This window comes from Bos javanicus, chromosome 4 (assembly GCF_032452875.1).
Source record: "Bos javanicus breed banteng chromosome 4, ARS-OSU_banteng_1.0, whole genome shotgun sequence".
Lineage (NCBI taxonomy): Eukaryota > Metazoa > Chordata > Mammalia > Artiodactyla > Bovidae > Bos > Bos javanicus.
In genome coordinates, this window is record NC_083871.1 from 113,373,448 (window position 1) to 113,396,268 (window position 22,821).

Sequence of the window (22,821 nt, forward strand, 5' to 3'; positions counted from 1 at the left end):
TCTGGAAGGCTCCAGGAAATTAAAGCCCAGAGAGGTCTAACGATTTGCTCCAAGTCACATGGCTGGAGAAGCAAAGGAAAGGCTGGAGGGGAGGGAGGCTGGGAGGGCCTCATGGGGATCTCGGAGCCCCTGGACCCTGAGGCCGGGCCTGAATGCCTCTGCTCTCCCACAGGCAGGGCAGTGATGGTGAATGGGGTGAGTGTGACGCCCCCCAAGGTCTACTCAGGCCCCGGGCTGAGCCTGCACACCGCCGGCCTCTTCCTGCTTCTCAGCACCCGCCTGGGCCTCACCTTGCTCTGGGATGGAGGTCAGCACCCCATCCCCCAGTCATCTGACCCATGCCCTGCAGCTCCCCCCCTACCCTGAAAGTCTTCCTCTTGTGCACATCTGATCGGAGTCTCCAAATTACGCTTTCATCATTACATCTTTCTGCCTTATGAAAGCAATACCTCCTCGCCAAAAGAAACAGTTGGAAAAAAAACAGCAAGTTTTAGAGAGAAGAAATAAAAAGAAATCTCCTAACAGCCCACCACCCAAACCCAAGCAGTGGGTGATTTAGAAATAACTTGTTACTGAGAAATCAAAGGAAATCCAAACAGCCCCTGGTGTGGGAAAAGTCATCTGCAGTGAGGCCTCTGGGACTGGAGGGTGTCACAGTCTGTCCTGGACTCGGGAATCCCGCCCTCTGGAGATTTTCCTTACCCCACCTCCAACCTGAGTTTAGTTAAGAAAGTAGGCTCTCACTTCCTGCCCTGAGTCCCCCATAGGTAGGTCTCATGTCTGTCACCGCCAAGCATCTGCCCCAAATGTGAGGGAGCCAGCTCCCCCACTGAGAGGTTGGTACCTTTGTCAGATGGTCAAACCAGCCCACATAATATATGTGTCTAGGTCTTCTCCCCACTCCTTGTAGCTCAGTTAGTAAAGAATCTGATTGCAATGCAGGAGATCCGGGTTCGATTCGTGGGTCAGGAAGATCCTCTGGAGAAGGGCATGGCAACCCACTCCAGTATTCTTGCCTGGAGCATCCCATGGACAGAGGAGCCTGGTGGACTGCAGTCCATGAGGGTCGCAAGAGTCAGACACGACTGAGCGACTAAAGCACCACCACCAGCAGGTCTTCTCCCCACTCCCAGCCCTGAAGAAGGCCCCCAGATCCATCTCCAGAGCCCCCCTGCCACACTCTCTGTCCAGGCACCCGGGTCCTGGTGCAGCTGTCCCCCCAGCTCCGCGGCAGGGTGGCTGGCCTGTGTGGAGACTTCGATGGAGATGCCAGTAACGACCTTCGGAGCCGCCAGGGGGTCCTGGAGCCCACAGCTGAACTGGCCGCCCACTCCTGGCGCCTCGGTCCTCTCTGCCCAGAGCCAGGGGACCTGCCACACCCCTGTGCAGTGAGGATGGCTGGAGAGGGGGGGAGGGTGGAAGGGGGCAGCTGCTGGAACCCGGGGTGGGGGGTGGTTCCAGAGGTGGGGTGCTGTGGAGGGGTCTGGCTGGTCCACAGGGGCATCCCTGCAGGTGAATGCCCACCGGGCTGGCTGGGCCCGCGCCCGCTGCGGGGTGGTGCTGCAGCCGCTCTTTGCCCGGTGCCACGTGGAGGTGCCCCCGCAGCAGCACTACGAGCAGTGTGTGTATGATGCCTGCGGGTGAGAGGGGCAGGCCTGGGGACCCAGGGTGGGTGTGGGTGTGTCAGCAGGGGAGTGGCAGGGGGGCTGACCGCTCCCTCCCACAGCTGCGATTCGGGGGGCGACTGTGAGTGTCTCTGCTCGGCCATTGCCACCTATGCAGATGAGTGTGCCCGGCACGGGATCCACGTGCGCTGGCGCAGCCAGGAGCTCTGCCGTAAGTGTGCCCAGCCCTCGGTCCTCGATACCCCATCTCACCACCTGCTCAGCTCCTTTGGGGATACTTCTGGCCTGAGAGCCATTCATTCATTCCTGGAGTGCTTACTATGAGCCAGACGCTGTCCTAGATGAACCAAACATGCTGAGATCACTGCTCTGTTGCAAATAGCCTTGGCAGGCACCCAGCAAGACATCCACGCCATTCATACACCTAGGTGCCCTCCACGGCCCTCGCTTTGGGCTGGCTTGCCCACTGCTGTTGCTTCCTGGGGCCCTCGCCCCACGGTGACACAGGCCTCTCTCCTCCACACCCAGCTCTGCAGTGTGAGAGGGGCCAGGTGTATGAGGCCTGTGGCCCCACGTGCCCCGCCACCTGCCACGACCACCGTCCTGAGCCTGGGTGGCCCTGCCGGGCCGTCGCCTGTGTGGAGGGCTGCTTCTGCCCTGAGGGGACTCTGTTGCATGGTGTGTAGGGTCAGAGTGGGCAGAGGGGAGGGGGCTCTGGGTAGGGGGGTGCAGAGGGGCCACAAGGCCGTGGTGATGGGGTGCCCCTTTGGTTGGAGCCCTGCCGTCTTTGCCCTCAGGAGGTGTCTGCTTGGAGCCGGCTGCCTGCCCCTGCGAGTGGGGGGGCAGCTTCTTCCCACCGGGCACGGTGCTGCAGAAGGACTGTGGCAACAACTGGTGAGCAGGGGCGGGGGGGTGCCCCTGTGCCCTGGGCTGCCCAAGCCCAGTGCTGCCGCTGATCCCCGGACGCCCTGTCCTCAGCACGTGTCGGGAAAGTCAGTGGCTTTGTGGGGACGATGGCGGCCGCTGTGTGGAGCCCGGGCCTGGTTGTGCTGAGGGAGAGACCCCATGCCGGGAGAGCGGGCACTGTGTGCCCCACGGGTGGCTCTGTGACAACCAGGATGACTGTGGCGATGGCTCAGACGAGGAGGGTGAGTGTCCTAGGTGGCACTTGTCACTACAAGTGGTGGGTCAGGCCTCCGATGGAAGCACGAGTCCTAGGGCTGCTTCCTAAGCTGCGGGTCCAGTTGCCAGCCGCTTGTGGGCAGGGTTCAACCCTGGTTTCTGATGTTGGGGCTTCTCTGGGGGCCTCTGTGGGTGTCCTGAGCCTGCTGGCCCTCTCTGCCCCAGGCTGTGCCACCCCGGTCTGTGGCGAGGGGCAGGTGTCTTGCAGCTCCGGCCGCTGCCTGCCCCTGGTCCTGCTCTGTGATGGGCAGGACGACTGTGGAGACGGGATGGATGAGCAGGGCTGCCCATGCCCCCAGGACTCGCTGACCTGTGCCGACGGGCACTGCCTGCCCCCGGCCCGGCTCTGCGACGGGCACCCCGACTGTCCGGATGGTGCTGACGAGGAGTCTTGCCTGGGTTAGTGGTCCCTATCCCGGGCTCCAGCCCACGAGGCATCTGTCTCGTGAGCCCCAACCTGCCTGCCTCCCCTCCTTCACCAATGCAGGTTCCTGCTGAGAAGTGGGCACCTGTGGGCATGTTAGAGAGGGCATCCCAAGGAGCAGTACCCTGGGACCAGCCCCTCTCTCTGGCTACAGGGCAAGTGGACTGCGCCCCTGGGGAGGTGTCCTGCTTCGATGGTACCTGCCTGGGGGCCATCCGGCTGTGTGATGGAGTCTGGGACTGTCTGGATGGTGCCGACGAGGGGCCTGGGCACTGCCCCCTCCCCTCTCTGCCCACTCCTCCTGCTGGTACCTTGCCTGGCCCCTCTGCTGTCTCCTGGGAGACTGCACCTACCCCCCTGGCCAGTGTCGGCCCTGGTGAGCCTCCTGGAGGAAAAGGCATTAAAAAGCTGGCATCTGGAGGCCTGGGATGGAGGGGACAGGGTCTCAGGGGGAGACCTAGGGGCACATGGTGGGGAGTGGGGGAAGGAGCAGGGTCCAGACCAGCTTCCTGGAGATAGCGGAATGAAGGAGGCGAAGGGAGAGAGGACTGAAAAGAGTCCAAATCTTCCCAGGAGTTCAAAGCCGCCTCTAAACGGAGTGGCGTCTTTTGGGAATTCTTGGATGAGGGGAGAGCTTTAGGAAAACCAATCGGTCATCAAAATGCGAGAGGGACTGGACTTGGGGAGGGGCCCAAGGTGGGGGGAGGGCCGGGCGCAGGGAGGGGGCCCGGAGGGGCTTGGAGAGGGGCGGCGGCGGTGGAAGGGCCCGCCGGCCTGCGGGGAGTTGGTCCGCCCCGCCGGGGTCTAGCGAGGACGTCCCCGCAGCGCTGCCCTGCGGCCCCTTGGACTTCGCGTGCGGCAGCGGCGAGTGCGCGCCCCGGGGCTGGCGCTGCGACGGCGAGGAGGACTGCGCCGACGGCAGCGACGAGAGCGGCTGCGACCGGCCCTGCGCGCCGCACCACGCGCCCTGCGCGCGCGGCTCGCACTGCGTGGCCGCGGAGCAGCTGTGCGACGGCGTCCCGCATTGCCCGGACGGCTCAGACGAGGACCCGGGCGCCTGCGGTGAGAGCCCGGGCGCGACACGCGCTGGCGGGCGAATCGCCCTCTCTTCCCACCCCAACCCGGGCGCCCCCGCTAGAGAGAGTGACTTAGGTCTAAGGCATCCGAGCCTGGAGCGAGTTTTGTGCTCCTTGAATCTCTTCTGGGAAACTCTGAAAACTTCTGCTCGCCCACCCAGCCTGGGGAGGGTGGAGGAGAGTAGAAAGGGTTTTCTGTCTTTGATAAAAAGGCGGCCTAGTGGCTGTGCCGCAGGGGGTGGACCTGTTTGTGGGGGCTCCCCTCAGCCTCTTCCCACCAAAACTGGGGGCTCCTTTTGTGTCCGTGCAAGTCAGATCTTCACTGTCCTGACTACCTGCGGGGGGTGGGGGGGGGTGGGGGGGGTGGCGCTGTCCATAGGCTCCATTTGCTGCCCTCCCCATGGCCTGCCTTCCTGCACCCTCCCAAAGGTGTCTCTGAGCCAGGCTGGATCCCCTGTGGTTTTTATCTCATACTTGGCCCCCTCCAGGGTTCCCCTGTGACTCAGTGGTAAAAGAATCATCCTGCAAGGCAGGAGATTTGGGTTCGATCCCTGGGTTGGGAAGATCCCCTGGAGAAGGAAGTGGCAACGGACTCTAGTGTTCTTGCCTGGAGAAGCCCATGGACAGAGGAGCCTGGTGGGCTCTAGTCCATGTGGTCACAAAGAGTCAGACACGACTGAGAGATTAACATTTTGGGCTTCCCAGGTGGCGCTAGTGGTAAAGAACACTCCTGCCAGTGCAGGAGACACAGGAGACTAGGGTTTGATCCCTGGGTCGGGAAGATCCCCTGGAGGAGGGCATGGCAACCCACTCCAGTACTCTTGCTTGGAGAACCCCATGGCCAGAGGAGCCTGGTGGGCTACAGTCCATGGGATCGCAAAGAGTCGGAAGACTGAAGTGACTTAGCATGCATACAACCCCTCCATGCCTTTGGAGCCCCACCCCTTACAGGCTCCACCCAGCTGTCCCCTTGCAGGGGTCTCTTCCCCTGTGATTTGACTCCCCAATTGTGCCCGAACCCTCAGTGGCTCTGGGATGGGCTCCCTGCCTGTCTCCAGGGTGAGGACAGGGTGGGCATGCTGTTCCCCTGATGGAGGCCAAGTCTGATGAGGGCTGGGGACGTGGCTCTCCCTTCCACCTAAGTGTTTTCTCTTCTCTTCTCTCAGAGAGGCTGCAGGCCCCAGGAGGCCCCAACCGGACAGGGCTTCCCTGCCCAGAATACTCCTGCCCGGATGGCCTCTGCATCGGTTTCCAGCAGGTGAGGCTGGGGAGCGGGTGGTGCGGCAGGCCAGAGCCCCCAGTGCCATCAAAGCACGAGTCGCCCCGACCCTGCTGTTCTGACCCCAGGTGTGCGATGGGCAGCCCGACTGTGAGCTGGCGGGGACAGCAGGGCCCTCCCCAGAGGAGCAGGGCTGTGGGGCCTGGGGGCCCTGGAGCCCCTGGGAGCTGTGCAGCCGGACATGTGGGCCCGGGGTGCAGGGCCGGAGTCGCCGCTGCTCGCCCCCGAGCCTCCCGGTGCTGTGGCACTGCCCCGGCCCAGAGCGCCAGACTCGGGCCTGCTTCGCAGCCGCCTGCCCAGGTAAGGGGTCGCTTGGGCGCCAGGAGCCCAGTGTGGCGGGTAGGGCCTGTGGAGAGCAGGGGGGAAGAGGAGGAGGGCGCTGGGCCTCCCCCAGCCTCACAGCCGCCCCCCACCCCACTGGCCGGCCCTTGCTCCCAACAGAGGACGGTGCATGGACCTCCTGGTCGCGCTGGTCTCCATGCTCTGAGCCATGCGGGGGCGTCACGGCTCGCCACCGGGAGTGCCATCCGCCCCAGAATGGTGGCCGGACCTGTGCCATGCTGCCCGGGGGCCCTCCCAGCACCCGGGAGACCCGTGAGTGGACGGGAGGCGGGCACGGTGGAGGGAGGGTGGAGGGGCGGTGGTGGGGGGAGCTTGTCCCTGATGGGGACCCACCCGCGATGACCTCCTCCCAGGGCCCTGCCCTCAGGATGGCTGCCCCAACGTCACCTGCTCTGGGGAGCTGGTGTTCCATGCCTGCGTTCCTTGCCCTTTGACCTGTGATGACATCTCTGGTCAGGCCACGTGCCCCCCCGACCGGCCCTGTGGTGGCCCAGGTAAGGGGGCTCTGGACCTGGGGTGCGGGGGGCCTGTCTGCCCGGCTGAGCTCTCTGCAGGGAGGCCTCACTCCGGGCCTCCCTCAGGCTGCTGGTGCCCTGCGGGGCAGGTACTGGGTGCCCAGGGGCGGTGCGTGTGGCCACGGCAATGCCCCTGCCTGGTGGACGGCAGCCGCTACTGGCCCGGGCAGCGTGTCAAGACTGACTGCCAGCTCTGCGTCTGCCAGGATGGGCGGCCCCGGCGCTGCCAGCCCAGCCCAGACTGTGCAGGTGAGCCCCACCCCGAGCCTTCCTGAGGGGCTCTGGTCTCCCCCAGGGGCCTCTGGTCTCCCCCAGACTGCCCCACCTCCCCCAGCCCTGACTCATGGCCCCTCCTCAGTGAACTGCGGCTGGTCAGCGTGGTCCCCCTGGGCTGAGTGCCTGGGCCCCTGTGGCAGCCGGAGCGTCCAGTGGTCCTTCCGGAGCCCCAACAACCCCCGCCCGGCCGGTCGAGGGCACCAGTGCCGGGGCCTCCACCGCAAGGCCCGCAGGTACCGTACTCCAGGAACCGCACCTCCAGCTCCCAGCTGGGAAGCTGCCTGTGTGCGCCCTTCCTCACTCGAAGTGCTTCCACGGGCCGGAGCCCAGATGAGGACCACCCCCATTGTGTGCCCTGTTAGTCTAAACACCAGGACTCCCAGCACATCTTTGGGGACCCCTGGCCTTCTGCATCAGTTTTATGCCCAGTAGGTCCAAAAGGGGGATGTAGGGAGCCCACAGGTCCGGGGGTGGGTATGGACCCTTTGGTCTGCACCCTGTGCCTCTGGAGGTACCTAGGTTGAGGCTTGTGGTGGGGAGTAGCCATATCTGCCTGCCCAGCCCACTTTGAGACTGGCTTTACTGGCCAAGGGCCTTGGCACAAATTGCTTCCACCAGCCTCTCCTGGGTCAGCTGCAGTCACTCTGGTTCAGGGGTGGGGTCAGGGTGATGGGATGACCAAGTGTCCCCTGTGGCCCAGGACTCTCCAGGACTTGTTATCACCGAAAGTCCCAAGTCCTGGGAAATGCCTCCCTCAGGCAGGCCAGGGTGGGCTGGTCACCAGGTGAGGGGTGGCCCCCCTTCCCAGGTGCCAGACAGAGCCCTGTGAAGGCTGCGAGCAGGACGGCCGGGTCCACCGCGTGGGGGAGCGCTGGCGAGCGGGCCCCTGCAGGGTCTGCCAGTGTCTGCACGACGGCTCGGCACGCTGCTCCCCCTACTGCCCACTGGGCAGCTGCCCCCAGGTGAGGCGGGCCAGGGGGCGCCCGGGTGGCCAGCAGGGGTGGGGCGAGGAGCGGTGTGTAGAGGCCAAAATTGTGGGTGGCAGTTGATGGAGCGGGCCAGGGACGGGCAGGTGGCCAATTCCGCATGTCCAGCCCGGCTCTTGCATCCGTAGGACTGGGTTCTGGTGGAGGGAGTGGGGGAGTCGTGTTGCCACTGCGTGCCGCCTGGTGAGTGGGTCTGGGGGGCGGCAGAGGAGGTCCAGGGGGAGGACGATGGCAGGGAGTCAGAGGTGGTTGCACCAAGTCCCGGGGGGTGGGGGTGGCACTGGCTACCCCCACCTCAGGGTGAGGGGAGCCTGGGTTGTGGAAGCTGGGCAAGGAAGGGGCCCTCTGGGTGGGGGGGGGGCCCTAAGACCCGGCCTCAGTCTCTGCCTGCCTCCTCTGACCTCCCCCACGAGGTTACCCTTGAGGGTACTTTCCTTTCTCTGGTTACGATGGGCTGGATCTGGTTCCTTTCTTGTTCCCTCTAAGAGCAACCATGACCAAGTTGGACTTTTCAAGATCGTCTTTACTTGGAAACTGAGTCATAAATAAAACAGAATACAAAGGCTCAAAAACGGATGCACTTTGGGGCCCAGATTTCATATCTTTAAAGTGCACCTACAGGCTGCTGAGGTTAGGAGAGCGCCCGCCTGCACAGTGGCACAGGCGGCTGACTGCACAAGTTATGTGGCGAGTGGGGACCAGACTTTAGCTTGAAAGACCTCTTTCATCCAGAGATGCCCTTTTCTGGTGCCCACAAAGGTCCCCTATTAGCGACAGCAGCCCTGATCAGGAACTGAACTGCAGCCGCTCGGTCCTGGCCCCTGAAGTGGCTTTGGGCAGGTGGCTTTAGTTTGTGTTCTCTAAATACATTCAGTGGAAGCGAAAACCCCTGACTCACTTGGGGATGGACCTTTCCCAGCTGTGGGAGGGGGGCGCTGTTGCCAAAGCTCTCAGGGAAGTCTTGGGAGATACAGTGCTCCAACATGTGGAGAGAGGTGAGGGCCGGGGCCTGGTGTGAGCCTGTCTCTCCTCCCCCGCCTCCAGGAGAGAACCAGACGGTCCACCCCATGGCCACTCCCGTGCCCGCTCCGACCCCCAGCCCTCAGATCGGAGCCCCTCTGATCACCTACCTTCTGCCTCCCCCCGGAGGTAAAGGCCACGGGCTATTGGGCCGAAGGGGGATGTTGCTGAGGGGTTGTCCAGCCTGGGAGGGGAGACCGGATCACTGGACTATACCTCTTGCCTCCCATGGGGAGGACGGTTATCCTAAGGATCTAGAACCTCAGCCCAACCTGTTTCCTCCCTACCCCTGCCCTCCCTGGACCAGCCTCCAGTGACCCTACAAGGTCAACCAGGTGGGCTCTCAACCCTCCACAGCACCCCTTGTGCCGTCCTAACTATGGCCCCGGCAGGCTCCAGCCCCTCTCTTGTGCACCCAGATCCCTGCTATTCACCCCTGGGCCTGGCCCGACTCCCCGAAGGGAGCCTGCCTGCTTCATCCCAGCAGCTGGAGCACCCCGCCTGGGCTGCCATCCTGAGGCCTGCCCCGGGGGCGCCAGGCTGGAGCCCCGTGGAGCACGCTGATACTCAGGGGCACACCCCGCCTCCCTACCTGCAGCTCGACCTGCTCCAGCCCAGGAACCTCACTGGTCAGTGGGGAGACAGCAGAGGCCGGGGCTGGAGAAGGAAGGGGTGGAGGATGGCAGGCTGGGGGTGGCACTCCCTGCTTTAGCTCTGCTCCCTGCCCCTCCCCCAGGCATCATAGTGCAGGGGGCTGGGTCCTCAGACTGGCTCCAGGTCAGCAGTGATGGTCTACACTGGCACAGCTATCGTGACATCCGGCCTGGCACTCAGCCTGCACCCCAGGTACCACCCACTCGGGCCCCCTGGACCAGTGGCCCACCATGCCCTTTTGTGTGGGGCCCACAGTCTATGTTCCCAAGGGGTTTCTTGTTTCTGGAGGGACATTTCCTACTTTAGAGGCTTGTTCAGCACCTGTTAGTAGCAGGGACAGTGTTCTGTGGGGCAGAAGAGCCACAGTCGAAAGGGCATCAGACACGATCGAAGTGGCTCAGATGGGGGGCAGCTGTGAGAAGCCCTACTGTGGAGGGAGGGAGTTTGGGGTGATAGCGAGTTCAGTGAGGGCCTTGGGGTGTGCAGAGAGTAGCTGGGCACAGCTCTGCCCTCCTGGGGCTAGCATCCTCCGCAGGGAGACTCAGATGGTAAAGAATCTGCCTGTAATGCCGGATACCCGGGTTCAATCCCTGGGTGGGGAAGATGCCCTGGAGAAGGAAATGGCCACCCGCTCCAGTATTCTTGCCTGGAGAATCCCATGGACAGAGGAGCCTGGTAGGCTACAGTCCATGGGGTCACAAAGAGTCAAACATGACTGGGCGACTTCACTTTCACTTTCTTTGCCACGTGTGGGCACTGGCCTGGCCCTGGGGACACCGCAGTGGGCACCCTGCCCTCAGGAAACTAGGACCGGAGCCCCTCAGCCTTGAGGGGCCCGGATGACTCATGCTGGGAGACCATGATCGCTGGGATGGCCCGGTCCATGCCATGCCATGGAGGTTGGGGGGATGGGCAGAGGGGGGTGCGCAATGGGCAGGGTCATGGTGGCAGCCTGAGCAGACACCCCTATGCTCGTAGCTTTTCCCCAAGAACTGGAATGGCCCCTCCACAGTGTGGATGTTTGCCCAGATGGTGCAGGCGCGGCACGTCCGGGTGTGGCCTTCTGATGGGCACCACCAGGCTGCCCCCCGCAGTGATGCCAACCTGGGCGGCCCCCTGCGGGTGGAGCTGCTGGGCTGTGAGCCAGGTACAGGCTGGGCTGGGGGAGGGAGAGATGGCAGTGGGCAGGAGGGATGGGCAGGAGTCCTCAGCCATCCCCCCACCCTGCCATGTCCCCATTGGGCAGCACCCCTGTGCCTAGGGGTTGGGCACCATTGTGTCAGTGGCGAGTGTGCCCCCAGGGGGGCCCCGTGCGACGGTGTGGAGGACTGCAAGGACGGCTCCGATGAGGAGGGCTGCGTAACGCCACCCGCAGGCACTGGCAGGTATGGGGTGCCCTGCCACCCGGCCTGGCCTTGGTTGGGGGCCCAGCCTGGTGGGAGGAGCCTGTGTCACCTTCAACCCAAAGTGCCCGTGGGTCTGGATGTGCTGAGTCGCTGTAGCTGGGCGCCTTCAGAGGCGCCTTCCCACGTGGGATTCTGTGCCCTTGTCCTGGAGCTGGAGATCAGTGGTTCTCAGAGGGTGGTCCCTGGACCAGAGGCATCAGCATCACTTGGCATTTGGTAGAAATGCAGACTCTCAGGCCGCAGCCTGGACCTGCTGAGGCAGACACTGGGGGGTGGGGGTGCCCAGCCCTCTGCTTAACAACGCCTGCAGGGGACTCTGACCTTTGGGACCACGGTGGAGGGCATCCCTATGTCTAGTCTCAGCGGACAGTGCCCTCCCCAGGCCCGCCCAGGGATGACCCCCTGCTGGGATGGTGCTTCCGAAGCTGGGAGGGCCCCTGGAGCCCCCGTGGTTATTTTTCTCTCAGAATCGAGTCCACAGCCTGGAGCTCCGCACCCTCCTCCGCCCAGCCTGGACAGCTGCCCCCTCAGCCCAGCGAGGTGTGTGGGGAGACGCGAGCCCAGCGGGTAGGGCGCAGAGCCCGGGGCACCCCAGCATCTCAGCAGCCCTGGTCCTCACTCCCTTCGCGCTGTCAGACAGCGTGGCCTCCCTGTGCAGCCCTGGTATTCCTTTCTCCATCGGGGCTTCGGCCTTGGGCCTCCTGGGGCCAGCCTGGTGCTGGGCTGGGGGCCAGAGGGTGCAGGGAGCACTGGGCGGACGCTGGGCCAGGAGGAGTCAGGGAGACGGGAGAGGTGTAGAGGCCCATGTACCTGTAGCGTGGCGATGCCCACAGGCCGATACCAGGGCATCAGGTGCTCAGAGCCAACCCGAGCCCATAGGCCCCGGAGGCTTCCTGGACAAGGCTTGAAGGATGGGAGGTGGGGGGTAACGTAGAGATGGGGGCCGGGCACTTGTCCCACAGGAGAACAGCCTGGTGGGGACCCCAGAAGGGAGAGTGACCCCAGCACTCAGGCACAAGCCTGGGCGGGCAGGAAGAACAGCTCCTGAGCTCCTGGCACTTGGGGGGTGTGGAGCCCGACATCAAAACTGCACACCCCAGCTCTGCCCTGCGCCGTGGAGAGGGTTGGAGCTGGGGGTCCGAGTGCACTCCCAGAGGGGATGAGAAGCTGGACACCAGGCTGAACTGCCCCCGGGCTGGGGCCTCACCGGCAGCTGACCATCTCCTATCTCTGCAGGGTCTGGCAGAAGCAGAAGCTGACCACTGGCATCCCGGGCGGGGGTCACCCGTGCCCCCCACAGGTAATGTGCCCAAACTCCAGGCCGCCTTCCTGGCCACACCCCCCCTGACCCCTGCCAGCCTTCCTGTTCTTTCAGGGCAGGGGGCTGTTACATCTCTGGAGTTCAGTTTTTTGACCCTTCTTGTCCTCTGACTGAGCAAGGGGGGCTCAGGGAGGCAGGTGTGGTCCCCGTGGACTCCTTGGCCAGGTCCAGCCCCTGCCCACCATCCTGGGCTCCAGGGTATGAGGCTTCTGGCTGGTCCCTGGGGCTGAGCCTGTGCCCTGCAGGGGGTGGCTGCCTTCCCCAGGCCCCTGGCCCATCTGTGGGCTGCTGCCCAGAACTCCCTCCACCCCCCACCCCTGCACACACCCATTTCGGAAGCGTTTGCAGGCAGATGTCTGTCAGTGGGCACGGGAAGCCAGGGTCACCCAGTTAGCGGGGTCCTAAATAGGACAAGGAAGGGGCTCCCGTTGTGTGCCAGCCCCCCCTGCAACCATGGCCGCCTGGCCCTTCACCTGCACGAGGGCCCAGGAGAGCGAAGGTGGCCAGTGAGGGCTATCAGGGCAGCTGGGAATGACCTTCTCTCTTGGGACGTGTTGGGTCCATCTCACCACCTGCCCGGAGCCTCATTTTCCCCCTCTGTGAGCCCAGGAGCACTTATAATTGGTGCATATGGTCCCTTCCAGAAAGTTCTGAGGATAGCTATTCGGAAGCCTGGCTAGCAGTGCTTCTGCATCTTTTGTGAGAAGCCGCTTGAACCATCACTTGGGTCCACAGAATGCAGACTCCCATGACGAAGTCTCCTCTCATCCCAAGTCTGGTTCTAGAAAAAAGGCTGTCTTTTTAAGCATGAATCTCTTGTACAAAATAGGTTCATCCCTCTTTTCCCTGTAGCTGCCAGGAGGCTCCTGGCCGATTTCTCTGTACCTGCAGTAAAGGGCTGGTGCTGAGTCTCTGGCCAGGCAGCTCCTCCTGCTGCTGTTTGCGTTTTTCCATAAACGTTGACTTTATAGTGAGTTTCACTTGGAGGCTGCTGTGTGTGTCTTTGTGAGTGGAGAGTACACATCTCACTCAAAACTCAGCTTTTCTTCTGCATTCAGTTAAAACTCTTCTTGTGCCCCTGGGACGACCGAGTCCCCTTTCCATTTTGATCTGAAGCCCCTCAGAAGGTGGGGTGTCACCTGTCACCACCCCAAGACCTGGAAAACCCTCTGGAGGGCCTGCGTCGGCCTTATCTCAGGGACAGGGAACTGATGGGCTCCCCCTCCCTCCTGCACTCCTAGGCAAGGGGCCAGCGAGTCTTGGGTCCGAGCCTCACCCAAGTCCTGGGGGATCTGTGCAGACTGTGACCCCCAGCCCCACCTCCCAACCGGAGGCACAGGCCCTGAGACCGGAAATGGCAGCTGTGACGGTGCTCCCCCCACACCCCATGGTGACGCCCGAGGTTCCTGCTGGTGAGATGCCTCCTGCCCTGTAGAGACGGCTTCCCCGTAGAGGAACCGAGCCCCTGAGAGCTTGGCTGCTTTGCTCCAGGTCACATAGCTTGAGCTTAGGGGCTTGGGAGGATCAAGCCTAGGATCCAAGTCTCCCGAGACCACTCCCTGCTTTTCCGTAATCCCACGAGGGGCAGGAAGGGAGGGCACAGCGGATGTCAGGAGGGAGGCTGGGGGCTGCTAGGAGGTGACAGAGGAGAGAGGACAGGGCTGGGGAGGGGGCGATGGCCGGTCAGCTGGCTGCGGTGGCGCCCACAGGACAGAACACCACGCCGGGGCCCTTCCCGCCTGTGCAGTGCAGCCCAGGCCAGGTGCCCTGTGAGGTCCTGGGCTGCGTGGAGCTGGAGCAGCTGTGTGATGGGAGAGAGGACTGTCTGGACGGCTCTGATGAGAGGCCCTGCGGTGAGCACCCTGGAGAGTCCGGTGCCATGTGGGTGGTAACGGCAAGATGGCTGTAGGTTTGGGGAGGTGCCTACCTCTGTTTTTAGCATATATGAGAAGGTCCTGGGAAAGTCCTGGCCACGGGGAGTGGAAGGAAACCGACTGGGTTAAAACAACCAGCAGTGTGTGTTTTGGCTGGTAGTGAAGGGGCGGCATGGGATAGGTGTTTTATAAAACCTCTCTGACCTTGGAGGTTGTTCATCCATCCATCCATCCATCCATTATCAACCCATCTATCCATCCATCAAAGTAGACCAATATGCTCAAAGCCTAGTTTTCAATCAAGAGAAGAACAATCAAGTATAAGCCAATAAGGGGAAGGATGGAGTGTTAGCCAGTTACTCTGGGGAAATCCATCAGGAAGGGATACCTGGGGAGTGAACTGTTCTGGCTTCTCTTGGGACATTCAAAGAGCTGTTGACAGACTGTGAGATGGTGTGTGGATGGAAGACCACCCCACTCATAGCAGAGGGAGGCCTGGGTGCTGGGCTGGGTGGGTGTGGGAGGAATCAGGAGGAAGGGAAGGCCAGGCCAGGGTCAGCAGGTTCAGTTCTGCGCTGGGCCTGGGGTGGAAGGGGTCAGTTTATCACCGGCCGGAATGACCTGTGCCCTTGCCCTTCCCCACCCCAGCACGGGCAGCGGGCACCGTGCCCTTCACCGTGCCCACCACCACCCTGCCGGGGTTGCCGGCCTCCAGGGACCTCTGCTCCCCGAGCCAGCTGACCTGCGGCAGTGGGGAGTGTCTGCCTGCCGAGCGGCGCTGCGACCTGCAGCTGGACTGCCAGGACGGCTCGGACGAGAATGGCTGTGGTAGGGGCGAGGCTGGTCCGGGTCAGGCTGGGGGCCGCCCTGGGGAGGGCCCGCTCCCGCGTGAGTCCCTCTCTGAACTCGGCCGGCCTGTCCCTGCAGTGGACTGTGGCTTGGCGCCCTGGTCTGGCTGGAGCAGCTGCAGCCGTAGCTGTGGCCTGGGCCTCGCCTTCCAGCGCCGGGAGCTACTGCGGCCGCCCCTGCCCGGGGGCAGCTGCCCACCGGACCGGCTCCGCAGCCAGCCCTGCTTCGTGCAGGCCTGCCCAGGTAACCGGCCTCCCCTCCCAGGCCTCCCCGCACCACCCCCCGCCCCCCGCCCCCCGCCCAAGGTGGGACACCCTCACGGGGAAATGCCCCTGCTCCCCCTTGGGACCCGTGTGTCCGGCTCCGGGACTCTAGGAGGACAGCCCCCTCCGACATCCCAGCCTTGCCTCCCCACTGAGGGCTTGTCCGAAGGCGGCTCCCCGCCCGGCCCCCTTCCTGCCGGAGTGTGGGAACTGGAGCCGCGGCCTGCCCGCCCCAGAGGGAGGCTGTGAACAGGCGGCCCCGCTGGTCCCGGGCTCTGCGCCCGAGGCCCCGCGGCGCTTTTGTTCAGGGAGGGGCCCCAGCCCGCCGCATCCTTGCATCCAGGGTTTCCCACGCGGGCCTTCCTCCGCCCGCAGGCAGCCTTTGTAACCCCGCTTCTCACCGCTGCCTCCAGGGGGCGCGCCGCCCCGGGATTCCCTTTTCGGGGACCAGAGCCTTTATCCCCAAAGGCCTTTCCACACGTCACCCGCCCTACCCACCTAAGGGGGCTTTCCTGGGACACGAGAGGAAGCTGCGAAGGCCTTGGGGCGCTGCCTTAAGCCACCCCGCTGGCCACTGCCCAGATTCCCCCGCCCCTTGGCCCTGCTCTCTCTAGCGGGGTGGCAGCTCTTGGGGTTCACCGCCTGGTTCACCCCCGTTCTTCCTCCCGCTCCCCCGCAGTGGCTGGGGCGTGGGCTGAGTGGGAGGCCTGGGGGCCCTGCAGCGTCTCGTGTGGGGGCGGCCATCGGAGTCGTCGGAGAAGCTGTATGGACCCCCCGCCCAAGAATGGTGGTGCCCCCTGCCCCGGGCCCCCCCAAGAGAGGGCACCCTGTGGCCTGCAGCCCTGTGCAGGTGGCACAGGTGAGAGGAGCTGGGCTGGGGCGGGGGGGGCATCTGAGGGGGGAGCCCCGGGGTGGGGGTGGGGCTGTGGGACCCTTCGCTGGGCCTTTCAGTGTCTCCTGCCTGGTGCCCATCCTCCACTCCCCCCCACCCCCATCCCCCAGACTGCGGGCAGGGCCGAGTGCATGTGAGTGCTGAGCTCTGCCGGAAGGGGCTGGTGCCACCGTGCCCACCCTCCTGCCTGGATCCTGAGGCCAACAGGAGCTGCAGCGGACTCTGTCTGGAGGGTGAGGCGCACCCAGCAAGCAGGGGTGCTGCGGGCAAGGTCCTCGGGGGTGGTGGGGGAAGTGTGGGCGTCCAGCAGGCCCACCAGCCCTCCGTCTCCATCCCGCCTCCCTGCTGCCCCCCATTCTCCGGCCTGAGAGCCCCCTCCCCCACCCAGGGTGTCGCTGCCCCCCCGGGCTCCTTCTCCAGGATGCAGGCTGCCTGCCCCTCTCCGAGTGCCCCTGCCTTGTTGGCGAAGAGCTGCAGCAGCCAGGCGTGCCCTTCCTCCTGGATAACTGCAGCCGATGGTCAGGTCGCCTGCCCGCCGTGGGGGGCGGGGGGGGGCGAGGCGGGGCGGGGTCAGGGGCCACTCCCCGCCTTCCGGTCCTGACCTCCGCCCCCTGCCCCCCGCCACCCCCCCAGCGTGTGTGAGAAGGGGGCCCTGTTGTGTGAACCAGGGGGCTGCCCCGTGCCCTGCGGCTGGTCAGCCTGGTCGTCCTGGGGTCCCTGCGACCGCTCCTGTGGCTCTGGCCTGAGGGCCCGGTTCAGGTGTGCAGGCAGAGGGGCGATGGAACCGGAAGGGATGGGGCGGCACGGGGCGAGCGGAGGGCCTCGGGGTGGGGGGGCGGCGAGGGGCGGGGTGGGGAGCGGTGCCCACGCTGCCTCTCTCCTCAGGTCCCCCTCCAACCCTCCGGCTGCTTCGGGGGGCGCCCCGTGTGAGGGCCAGAGGCAGGAGCTGCAGGCCTGCTACTCGGCGTGCGGGGCAGGTGGGTCCCCGCCAGCCTCCGTCCTCCAGATCCTGCCAGGAGAGCGCGGCTGGGTCGAGCCTGCTGGTCACTCTGCTGGGTGGTCAGTCCTGGGTGGTCGGCGCAGCCTCCCCCATTCAGGAGGCGCCCTCGGGAGGAGATGAAGGCCTGGGCAGGGGCGCAAGTGTCTGACAGCAGGATGGAGGCGTGAGGCTGGACCTGGGGGCGGGGGCAGGAAGAGAGGGCTAGTTCAGGACCTCCTGGAGCCCAAGACTGATGCCCTTGTTCCATGGCGGGGGGGGGGGCCCCCAGAGCCATCCCAGCGGAGGTCTGTGGGTCTTTTGTGAGCAGGCAACTGGGCAGGGTGAGAGCAGGGAAGTTGGGGTGCAGCTGGGGGCCCAGGGGATCTGGGTGCAGTTTCTGAGCAGGAGAAGGAAGGAGGGGCTGTTGGAGAATGGCAGCTGGCTGTCTGAGGGGTCTCTAGGATTTCCTCACTGAGGCTGAATGAAGGACCGTTGTTTAGAAGGCTCTGGAAGAAATCATGAGGGCTTTTGGAGGTACCTTCCAGGCCCCCAGATAGAGGTGGGGGCCCAGTGAACCAGATTCAGTTCAGTTCAGTTCAGTCGCTCAGTCATGTCCGACTTTTTGCAACGCCATGGATTGCAGCATGCCAGGCCTCCCTGTCCATCACCGACTCCCGGCGTTTATGCAAACCAGATTCAGCAGGAAGCTAAGCTCTGAGAGGAAGACCTGGGTCCACGTTTGGGGTCCCGCAGGGGCAGAGACCACGCCTGCCCTCACGAGCCCTTCTCTTGCCCCTGTAGCTTCTCGGACCTCACCCCTGTTGCCCCGAGCCACCCCCGCCTTGCAGGGCCCCATTCAGCCTCCCACCTTTTTCCTTGCAGAGGTGCCTGGCTGGACACCCTGGGCTCCCTGGTCTGCCTGCTCCCGGAGCTGCCTTGTCCCTGGAGGGGGCCCAGCCCTGCGCAGCCGTTCCCGGCTCTGTCCCGGCCCCGGGGACACGTCCTGCATAGGAGAGGCCACCCAGGAGGAGCCCTGCAGCCCCCCTGTGTGCCTAGGTATGGCACCTTCTGGGGGGGGCCCTCGGGTGGGGTGAGGCATGGATGAAGAGAAGAACACTTTGGGAAGGGTGGAGGCAAACCTGGCTGTTGCCCAGAAGCTTCTCCCTGGCCCCCAGTCATAGCCCCCCCGGAAGCCCAGCGGAGGATGCACAGGGTGGACCTGGCCTGAAAGCGTGTTGAGGGCAGCCCTGGAGGTGTGGGTGTGGTGGGGGCTGAGGCTGCTGTTCAGACCCTGCAGACCTCCGGACCGCCCCCCCCCCCGCCCACCCTGGCCATCCCCCATCTCTGCCACGTCCCTGACCGTTGTTGGCTGTCTCTTCCTCCCAGGGCTGGGTGTCTGGGGTCAGTGGGCCGCCTGGTCCGCCTGCTCTGCCCCATGTAATGGGGGCGTCCAGACCCGAGGGCGCAGGTGCTCTGCCTCGGCTCCTGGAGACCCCAGGTGCCAGGGACCCCACAGCCAGACCAGGGACTGCAACATGCAGCCCTGCACAGGTGAATGTCCCCTTCCCGTTCTCCAGCCCGCTTCGACCAGCCGGCCCCCGGGGGGTGCTGACCTTCTCCCCACCCACCTTCGCTTGGCACTGACCTCTGCCTCCAGGAAAGGCTGTGCCTTGAGCTGACTTGGCCCTATTTCCTGTCTCCTTCAGCCCCCAGCTTCCTCCCCCACACACCCTCCCATCTCCCAGGCCCTTCCGTGTGCCCCCTGCCGACACCTGCTCTGTCTTCCCTGTGCAGCCCAGTGCCCGGGCGACATGGTGTTCCGCTCAGCAGAGCAGTGCCGCTGGGAGGGGGGCCCGTGCCCCGGGCTGTGCCTGGCGCGGGGCCCTGGGGTGGAGTGCACTGGCGTCTGCACCGCTGGCTGCGCCTGCCCTGCGGGCCTCTTCCTGCACAACAGCAGCTGCCTGCCTCCGAGTCAGTGCCCCTGCCAGCTGCGCGGGCAGCTCTATGCCCCCGGAGCAGTGGCCCGGCTGGACTCCTGCAGCAACTGGTGGGCATCAGGGTCGGGGAGCGTGGAGTGGGGAGGCCCGTAGCCACGAGGTGGGTGGGCGTGGACTCCCACCAGCAGCGGGGGTGCTCAGCATGCCTCCATCCTGACGTGAAGCCCGGAAGGGCGGGCGTCTGTAGGAACTATCTAGCTTGTTTACTTATGGGGAGACCGAGGTTCAGTTGAAGGAGGTGATTTATGATGGATCTAGAGCCTAGAGTTGTTCTGAGAGTTGGTGCTGGACAGGGAGGCCTGGCATGCTGCAATCCATGGGGTTGTAAAGAATTGGACACGACTGAGCCACTGGACTGAACTGAGAGCCTAGAGTTAGGCGAGCAGGTCTACGTTCTCCTTCCAGTTGCCTCTGTTTCTCTTTCCTGAGTATAATTGACTTCCTGGGACCCACTTGATTTCTGCACAGAAACCTTGAATCGCCCAAGTCACAAAGCTGATACCAGGAATCCGCCAGCAGAGGGGGCACTAACCCCATTCCTTTTTTTGTTATTATTTTTCTTTATTCAGTTCATTTTTATCTTCCTTTTTACTTTCTATGTCCTGGTCCTCCCCCAATCCCCACCTTCATTCTTCCTCTCTCCCCTGCCCCTTTCTCGTTTTCCTTTCTAGATTTTTTTTTCTGAAATGTCAACATTTTTGAGGAGTGGGTTTTGAAACATTTACTGGAGAAAAACAAAGAGGAAAACCTCAAAAGAGAAATCCAGGAGACTCAAACTAGTATCTACTCCTTCTGAGTAGCTCCTAACTGGCCTGGAAGAGTCACTCAAAACCATCTCTACAGTGTTTAATAAATATAAATGGAATAAAATTACAAAAAGGCAAATTCTTTTTATCAAGGCAATAAAACCATGGGACAGAGGGCAGCATGGTGCCTGGGGGTGTCAGGGAGCTCGTGGAGGGTGGAATTGGGGGAGGAGGCTGGGTGAGAATCCTTGGTCACTCACGAACTCCACGTGGGATGTAGGGCAACTTGCTTTACTTCCCAGATCCTCGGGTTCCTCTTCTGTGTGGTGGACACCGCGTCCCGGCCTCTTCTCCCTGGGGGCAGGTACACAGGGGTGCAAGGGGAAGGCTGACTGTGGCCTCCCTGGGTCCTCTCTCTGCAGCACCTGTATCTCTGGTGAGATGGTGTGTGCCTCGGAGCCCTGCCCAGGTACCCCCATACTCGGGGCCAAGGAATTGGCAGTGGTTGGGTCTCAGGGATTCTGGTCCCTTCAGTAATCAACCTGGTGGTGTCGGGGGTGCCCTCAGGAAGTTGGGGTCCAGGGAGGACTTGACCTGTCTCACACATCCCGTGTCTCTCCCCCACACCCACCCTGGCAGTGGCCTGTGGCTGGAGCCCCTGGACCCCGTGGAGTCTCTGCAGCCGCAGCTGTAACGTGGGCGTTCGGCGGCGCTTCCGGGCAGGCACAGCTCCCCCTGCTGCCTTCGGGGGGGCTGCGTGCCAGGGCCCCAACATGGAGGCTGAATTCTGCAGCCTGCGGCCATGCGGAGGTGAGAGCCGCAACTGGGGTCCTCAAACCTGGGGACTCCCTGCCCTGGATCCCGGGACAGGTGCAAGGGCCTGCCCAAGGAGATGGCATGAGGGTGTGGTTCCCCGGGAGCTCTAAGAGGGGTCCTCCCTGGAAGCCCTGTTCCAGGTGGTATCCTGGGGCCTCCTGAGGAGGGGTGAGGTGTCCGGAGGTGGGTGTGAGGTTGCTGGGGCCTGGGATCCGGGGGGTGGAGTGACCGGGGGGCCTGGGTGTGACAGGCAGGGCCTGCAGTGACCTGGGTGTCACCCCAGGTCCTGGTGGGGAGTGGGGCCCCTGGTCTCCATGCTCTGTGCCCTGTGGGGGCGGCTACCGGAATCGCACCCGAGGGAGCAGCGGGCCCAGCCCCGTGGACTTCTCCACCTGTGGTCTGCAGCCCTGTGCGGGTGAGGGCACCCACCTTCTCCTCCCTACCCCTCCCAGAGCTCCGTCAACCCCTCCCTGTCCCCCCAGGAACTCCTATTTTGGAGCTTCCGGGGAACCCCATGACCTTCCCGGCCACACCTAGAGCTGATGCCTTCCCCCCGGGGGGAGACCCTGGGGGAGAATCGAACGTGCCTGGGCTGAGCTGTCCACCTGTGTCCCCCAGGGCCAGTGCCCGGTGTGTGTCCCCCGGGCAAGCGGTGGCTGGACTGTGCCCAGGGACCTGCGTCCTGTGCAGAGCTCAGCGCCCCAAGAGGGGCTGACCAGCCCTGCCACCCTGGCTGCTACTGCCCTTCCGGGATGCTCCTGCTGGTGAGTGTCCCCTGCCTGGCCTCCTCAGGGCCTGGGCAGGGGCAAAGCCAAGAGTGTGGGGCGGGAGGGAGGGAGAGCCTGCAGGATTGAGGACAGAGTGCTGAACTTGGGACACGTGGTTCTGCTCTGCCAGCTCCATGACCAGCACGTGACCCTGGGTGAGTGGCCATCAGGTCTTTTCTCCCAGAAATTGGGGGTCCATGCCCCTCCCCATGGCCCTTGCACCTGATGGTGTGCATTTACCCAGTGCTGGAAATTGGGAAGAAATGGGTGTTTGGAAGGAGTATCCGTGACATTTGAGGGTGGGTGCCTGCCAGGTGGGTGCTGAGCTCTGCTTTGGGGGAGCGTGGGCAGAACGCGCTGGAAACCAGAAGGCAGTGGAGGGTTTTTGATTCCAGAACAACGTGTGCGTGCCCACCCGGGACTGCCCCTGCACCCATGGGGGACGCCTCCACCCCCCAGGCAGTGCTGTGCTTCGTCCATGTGAGAATTGGTGAGGATGCCGCCCCCTGCAACGGCCCTGTGATCCCAAGGACCCTCTGTCTCTCCTCTGCATTGGGGGTGGGGGAGTCTTGGCCTCCATGGGCCACAGAGACGCCCCCTCTCACAGGCACAGTGTTCAGTAAGCCTGCGTGTGCCCCTCGCCTGCCCCCTCCTCATCAGTCTCCCTCTTCCCACCTGTCTCTGTCTGCTGGGGCTGTTCCCAGTCCCACTCATCTTGTGGAGTTTGTGGGCAATTCCTGGCCTCCCCTGGCCTGTGGCTGCATCCCTCCCACCAGCTTCACATGGCCATCTCCTCCCTGGGTCTTCACATCCCCTCTGTCTGTACCTTTGTAGAAGGACAGCAGTCACATTGTGTTGGGGTCACCCTAACGGCTCCATTTTAACTTGATCACCTCTGCAAAGACCCCCTTCTCCAAACAAGGTCACAATTCTGCAGTCACGCTCACATGTTAGGGCTCTGACATGTGAATTTGAGGGGACACATTCAGCCTGTAAGAGCTCCCCCACCATCTGCTGCTTCTCCACCAGCTCCTGTGTCTCTGGGCTCATCACTAACTGCACCTCCTGGCCCTGTAAGGAGGGTGAGAAGGGGGCCTCTCCTGACTTCACTCCCCCTGCCCCGCCAGAGTGGGTCTGTGCAGGGGTGGGAGGGAGGTAGCACTGGGGAGGAAAGCCCTTGGGAGAGGGGGGCAGGGAGGGGGCGGCCTGTCCTATGCACCCTGCCCCTCGCCCTTTGGGCCCCTTCGGCCTTCCATTGCTCTGTCCTCTCTGCCTCTCCCTGCTGCGCACCCCAGGTCAGCCCACGTGGTCACCCTGGACCCCATGGAGCGAGTGCTCGGCCTCTTGTGGCCCAGCCCGGCGCCATAAACACCGCTTCTGCACCAGGCCCCCCGGTGGGGCACCGTCCAGCATGGCCCCACCACTCCTGCTGTCCTCGGTGCCCCCTCTTTGCCCAGGCCCCGAGGCAGAGGAGGAGCCCTGCCTCCTGCCAGAGTGTGACCGTGAGTCCTGTGGAGCCCAGACGTGCCCAC

The 22,821-nt window shown here is 63.8% G+C and overlaps 1 protein-coding gene across 1 annotated transcript in view; it reads left to right on the plus strand.

The window, feature by feature from the left end:
- The window catches only part of LOC133246944 (SCO-spondin-like), a 51,436-nt gene that overhangs the window by 9,463 nt on the left and 19,152 nt on the right, over positions 1 to 22,821 (plus strand). Inside the window, 44 exon segments of the mRNA XM_061415486.1 lie at positions 173 to 307; positions 1,192 to 1,388; positions 1,513 to 1,640; positions 1,727 to 1,836; positions 2,154 to 2,303; positions 2,423 to 2,519; positions 2,604 to 2,773; positions 2,973 to 3,206; positions 3,386 to 3,570; positions 3,572 to 3,607; positions 4,044 to 4,293; positions 5,474 to 5,565; positions 5,655 to 5,886; positions 6,028 to 6,180; positions 6,282 to 6,422; positions 6,510 to 6,692; positions 6,802 to 6,952; positions 7,528 to 7,681; positions 7,834 to 7,888; positions 8,750 to 8,854; positions 9,145 to 9,354; positions 9,462 to 9,571; positions 10,358 to 10,764; positions 11,253 to 11,325; positions 12,022 to 12,085; positions 13,348 to 13,518; positions 13,816 to 13,959; positions 14,629 to 14,808; positions 14,908 to 15,072; positions 15,772 to 15,951; positions 16,095 to 16,217; positions 16,373 to 16,502; positions 16,618 to 16,743; positions 16,870 to 16,961; positions 17,846 to 18,019; positions 18,350 to 18,514; positions 18,758 to 19,010; positions 20,129 to 20,175; positions 20,346 to 20,516; positions 20,806 to 20,937; positions 21,141 to 21,286; positions 21,685 to 21,779; positions 22,319 to 22,371; positions 22,585 to 22,791. Of these exon segments, the coding sequence (XP_061271470.1) occupies positions 173 to 307; positions 1,192 to 1,388; positions 1,513 to 1,640; positions 1,727 to 1,836; positions 2,154 to 2,303; positions 2,423 to 2,519; positions 2,604 to 2,773; positions 2,973 to 3,206; positions 3,386 to 3,570; positions 3,572 to 3,607; positions 4,044 to 4,293; positions 5,474 to 5,565; positions 5,655 to 5,886; positions 6,028 to 6,180; positions 6,282 to 6,422; positions 6,510 to 6,692; positions 6,802 to 6,952; positions 7,528 to 7,681; positions 7,834 to 7,888; positions 8,750 to 8,854; positions 9,145 to 9,354; positions 9,462 to 9,571; positions 10,358 to 10,764; positions 11,253 to 11,325; positions 12,022 to 12,085; positions 13,348 to 13,518; positions 13,816 to 13,959; positions 14,629 to 14,808; positions 14,908 to 15,072; positions 15,772 to 15,951; positions 16,095 to 16,217; positions 16,373 to 16,502; positions 16,618 to 16,743; positions 16,870 to 16,961; positions 17,846 to 18,019; positions 18,350 to 18,514; positions 18,758 to 19,010; positions 20,129 to 20,175; positions 20,346 to 20,516; positions 20,806 to 20,937; positions 21,141 to 21,286; positions 21,685 to 21,779; positions 22,319 to 22,371; positions 22,585 to 22,791 (6,576 nt within the window).